The following is a 5,321-nucleotide window of genomic DNA, read 5'->3' on the forward strand; positions in this document are numbered from 1 at the left end:
ACCAGAGTAAGTATTTTACTCAGAAACTGTCAACTGATAGGAATCATGAAACTGCATGTTATTTTCCCCAAGCAAATTCCAAATAAAATGTTTACATGCTGGAATATTCTAGAAAAACACTAAATAAACTTTATTCAATTCATATATTGGATGTTGTTTATGCAACATCTTATTTGGGATGCAATCGTCATAATTTAAGATTGAAGAATAGTGACATGTAAATGCGTTATTTAGTGTTTCCTCAACTTTTTGATAAGGATTAAACACATTTATTGATTATGTGTACTCCAACTATTATAATAATCAGTAAAATGTTTTTTTTCTTCCTTTATGATAAGAATATGTCTGCTTACAGCTGTGTTCATCTCTGTTTCCATGGATACAGGAATTTGCCACATTTAGCATCCCACTTTTAGGGTTAATGCGTTTATTGTTTCTATGTATGGATAAGTTTAAGCTGTACCGCAGCAAAAACACTTGTCCTTTCCAGTTCATTCATTCGTTCATCTTTCATCATCATTTTTTAACCATTTTTTTCTCTTTAAAGTTCTTTTTGAACATTTTTGGCTGGTTTAAACTTGAAGAGTATTTTATTAAAATGTCATTTTTGGCTTTTGTCTCACCTCTGCTGCTTGGATCAGCAGGACTCTGACGATGAAGAACCCAACATGGTTGTGACTCGGACTTTGAATCGAGGCTTGCAGGACCAAAGCGGCTTCCACCCTTACATCCCAGAAGACTTTGCAAACTTTGAAATCTACAACGCCACCCTGGACAACCAGGAGAGGACTCACTCGGACTCGAAGGGAAGCCGCTGTGGAGGTGGAGACGTGTCCCGAAGCCCCACAACCAGCAGCTGCACTAGTGGCTACTTCTCACACAGTGCCTCCGATGCCACTCTTTCGGATGTGCCTTTCAGTGCCAGTGAGAGCTCCGACCGCCTGAGCTGCACCTCCAGAGAGTCCCACGACCCCCCCGGCTGCCCGGCAGGTAGAAGCTACCTCCACAACAGTAGTGTTTCTGCAGGCGGTGAGGCCCAGCAGCCGGCCTCCTCAGCTCCCCCGCTCCGCCCGTCTCCCTCTGAACCAGTGGATATTCCTAACTGCACAGATCCACTGCCTCAGAACTGTGTGCTCAGCACCAGCCAGGAGTTCACTGACTTTAAAGGAGCGGATGATGGCGTCGGGGAGGGGGATTTATCACATTTCACTCAAGGATGGGAAAAAGAGGGATCTCATTTTTCTGAAAACCACCAGAGAAGAACTGACATAGAAGTATGTAACACTGACGGTCAGCACTGCTCTGACGTCACTAATAAGACTTCTGTTGGGGTAAAAGCAATATGCAAATGTTCCTCCCCTGAGGACAATGCAAGTGTGTCTGTGCTCAGCCCAGACTCTTCAGTCAAAGCCCCCGGCCCAAGTGCTCCACTTTTAAGTCCTGCTTCATCAGCACTTTCACCACCGTCCTCCACCAGAGCTCCAAGAGCAGGTGGAGAACCTCCCATCCAGGAGCCGGCCCAAGGAGACCTGCCCCACGGGAGTCCCTGCCCCAGCCCAAACCCCAGCAGTGCCGAGCCGTCCGGGGACTCCAGCGGCGATGAGAGCACCCCTGTAGCTCAGCTTCCTGACTGGATGGCACCGGGGGAGCAGGTTTGGGTGGGGAAGAGGAGGGGAACGGTCCACTATGTTGGAGGGGTGGAGTTCGCCAAGGGAATTTGGATCGGTGTAAAGCTGGACCTAGCAGTAGGTAAGTCTGATCCCAGATAAAACTCACGTTTTTATTTCAGTAAAGTGTTATCAGGCATTTATTTTCCCAAGAACCAACTCATTCAACACGACGCTGAAGTTGGCTTCTGATTTGCAAAGGCACTAAAGGAACATCCCGCTATATACTCAAGACAGCCTTAGAACAGGTCCTGTTCTAAAACAGCTGGACCTAGACTGCTCAAACCTAGATTATGATTCGGATAGTAAAGAATACATTAAACAGTTTATGATTCGTGAAACCTTTTTTGATTTATGAAAATGTGAAATGCGATGATTTTGTTGCATTTTTTGCACTCTGAATACCTAAAAACAGGTCCTGTGTCCATGTTTGAGCAGTTTAGGTCCAGAAGTTTTGGTCTTAGGCGGTCTAAGAGTGAAAAATACCTTGGAATGTTCCTTTAGTCCCCTCGGGAGTCAGAAGCTGTAAATCGGAAGCTAACTTCAGCATCATTCTGTCAACGATGATAAAATAATGCGGTCCAATCTTTTGTATCTGAAAGGGTCTAAATGTTGACCCTCTCTGACCCTCCTTCAGGTAAACACAATGGGACTGTGCAGGGGAGGGTGTACTTCCGCTGCCCCCCGGGTCACGGCGTGTTCGTGAAACCATCTCGACTCACCAAAGGGCCGCCCTCCATGGATACAGACACCCAGACTCTGATCAGATAGGACCCAAAGAAGGACTCCGGAGCAACAGGGCGCTCCGAAGCAGTCCCGAGATGTCTACTCCCATTAAAGAGCTGACATGTTCTGCAGGCCCGGATGCTTTGCTGGATCATATCGTAGCTGTGCGTTTAATGAAGGTGTTTAAAGAAATCCCTATGCACGGATCATATTTTTATAAATGACACAGGTTTGAACTCTATCATCCACCTACATTTCTTTAGCAGCAAACATTATATTTATATATTTTATATTCTTCTAACGTGGGATTTAAAGATCAAGAATGTACTACTGTTACTATACATTGATATCAATATATGTCAGGGCTAACCAAAGAACTACGGTTCCATATCTGCTGTTCTAAGTGATGTGCTATTTTTTTATAATGTGCATTCTTGATGAAGCTTAGTGCCATATTTCTAGGAGTCGTGAGAGTGAACCTGCTAAAGCAGTTGTCAGCGATCCGTACTGTAATGATCCCGCTGAGCAGCAGACTGTTGGGAAGCTTGCACTGGAAAGGATTCTTGGAGAGTTCAGACCGTCTCTTGGACGAATTTTTTAAAAAAAGTGATTCACTCCAATCGACTCCTGTTTGAAGTGTTGGATAAACTGATGCCTTAACGCCCGGTTTGCTCACAAAGGCACATAAAACCCCGACCGCTCGGTGGCAACATCACTGAGTCATAACTGTTCAGACCTGAAACCTGTGTTCAGAACGCCTCTCTGACTGATCAAATGAATTCCTGTTTTCAACTGTTTTTTTTCACAGTTGCAGGATTGAACAAACATCTACTAGTATTCGAGTTTTGCTGCAAACTACTTGTAACGAGAGAATGATTTGAGCTTTCTTTTTATGGAAGTGATGAACTGTGGATCTGACTAGACATAGTTAATTATTTGAGCTATAATCTCAAGTAAAACGAAAGAAACCCGAAGACCTTACTTTATAGAAGAAAACTAAGCTGCTCTCCCTCACAAGGAGCTGTAAATAGAAATGTATTTGAACATAGTATTTACACTTTTATGTACAGTATTGTATTTATGATGTACCTGTTTTAATGGGTATTAAATGTTCTAGAATAGAACATTTACATTCAAAGTGTGTGCTGAGCTTTTATTTAATTCATATTGTGCCTTTTGGCTATTTCTCTCAAGGTCAAATGTGATCAATTTAATTTATGAGAATTTTTAATTTATAAGTCTGTGGAGTTTCTGACTGACCACTTTCTTCTGTGGTACAAAAAGAAGAACTGTGCTTTCTGTAACAAAATCATCTTTAACGCACAAGGAATACTTCTGCATCACTGGCTGCTACACAATTAGACAAACTGATGCTTTAGCGCCCATCCTCCTCCGACCTCAACCCTATTGAGAACCTTTGGAGCATCCTCAAGTAAAATATCTCTGATGGAGTTAGTTCACACCCAGACAGCAGCTCTGGGAGGAAATTCTAACATCCTGCAAAGAAACTCAAGCAGAAACTTTCCAAAAAGTTCAATGGATTCAAGAATTGTGAAGCTGCTGCTAAATAAGGGTCCTATGTTCAAATGTAACTTGACCTGTTAAGATGTTTTTGATTGGAATATAATAAGGCTTTCTAATGCAGCAAATCCAGCCACTTTGAATCTATCAAATGTTAAGGAACAGTTTACTTGAGGTTTGAGAAAAATACTGTTATCTTTAGGAGCGTTGTTTTACTCTAATGGTTAGTGACTTGAAAGAATTATGCTGACTGACTCTTACATTGAGTAGAAAAATCCAAGACAAATATAATTTGCATAATAATTTGGAATGCATTTTACATAAAAAGAGAAATCCTATTTTACACCATAAAAATGTATTCTAAGCGTAAGATATTGACTACATGCATCATGGAAAAGTAGCATTCATATCTGACTAGGATTCAGTCATAGATAAATAGGATTCAGTGAATATTTGCATGTTATAATAAAATGTAAAAGTTAAACAAAACTACCACAATGCAATAGTTTGTAAATCCCTAAATGTGTTTTCTTACATGGGTTCTTAATAGTTAATTTATTTAAAGTAAACATCTATATTTGTTTTATTTCTATAAGATAAAAAAATTTCTTGATATTGGCAGGAAAGTAGAACCTGACTAATGGTAAATGATTATGTAACAGTGTATAACTTAAAGATTACAACCTAAAGAAAACCTAAAGTGCTTTACAGTCACAGACCGATTCACCCATGCACACACATTCACACAGTGATGTCGGCTCCACTGCTAAATGCTGGTGCCAACCTATAACCACCAGGACCAGTGTGGGGTTCAGTGTCTCTCCTGAGGGCCCTTCGACACATGGATGGGAAAGGTGAGAACGGAACCTGAGATCTTTCAATAAGAGGTTGACCAATCTACATCTGCACCAGTGCTCTCCTACGAAGGTAAGAAGCACCCAGAAGACACTTATTTTCTTTTTTTCCTCTCATTTTGTTTTGCACCTTTTTGTTTTCCTTCTACTCTTCATGATATTAAAGCAAATTATGTTGCTGGTTTTCTTTGCTTCAAGGAACTTTTGGACCCTAACAGATATTTAATATATTTATATATATATATATATTACAAAGTTTATGCTGTGTGAAAGAATAAAGCAATCTTGTATTAGTATGTAAAGAAAGCTTAAGCAGGTAATTTCACAAGAAGATTAAGAAAACTAAAACAAAAGTTGCTCAAAAGTATAAAAAACAATGTTTGGAAGGCACAAAAATGATTTGCTTTTGAAATGGTTCATCATTTGTTAGGAGCATGCTTCATTCCAATGAAAGTTGTGTTTTTAACATGTTCTTGTGGCATTTTTCTCACAACCGGATTTATATGAAGAAGATTAAGATTAAATGCATTCCTGCATGTTTTTTTTTTTTATT

The 5,321-nt window shown here is 40.4% G+C and overlaps 1 protein-coding gene across 1 annotated transcript in view; it reads left to right on the forward strand.

The window, feature by feature from the left end:
• kif13a (kinesin family member 13A) overlaps positions 1–3,531 on the forward strand; it is a gene marked incomplete in the record, with an annotated part of 37,089 nt that extends 33,558 nt beyond the window's left edge. The window contains 2 exon segments of the mRNA XM_036216113.1: positions 642–1,749; positions 2,305–3,531. Coding sequence (XP_036072006.1) covers positions 642–1,749; positions 2,305–2,438 — 1,242 coding nt within the window.
• Between the last annotated feature and the right edge of the window lie 1,790 nt (positions 3,532–5,321).

Source organism: Oryzias melastigma, linkage group LG16 (genome assembly GCF_002922805.2).
Source record: "Oryzias melastigma strain HK-1 linkage group LG16, ASM292280v2, whole genome shotgun sequence".
Classification (NCBI taxonomy): domain Eukaryota; kingdom Metazoa; phylum Chordata; class Actinopteri; order Beloniformes; family Adrianichthyidae; genus Oryzias; species Oryzias melastigma.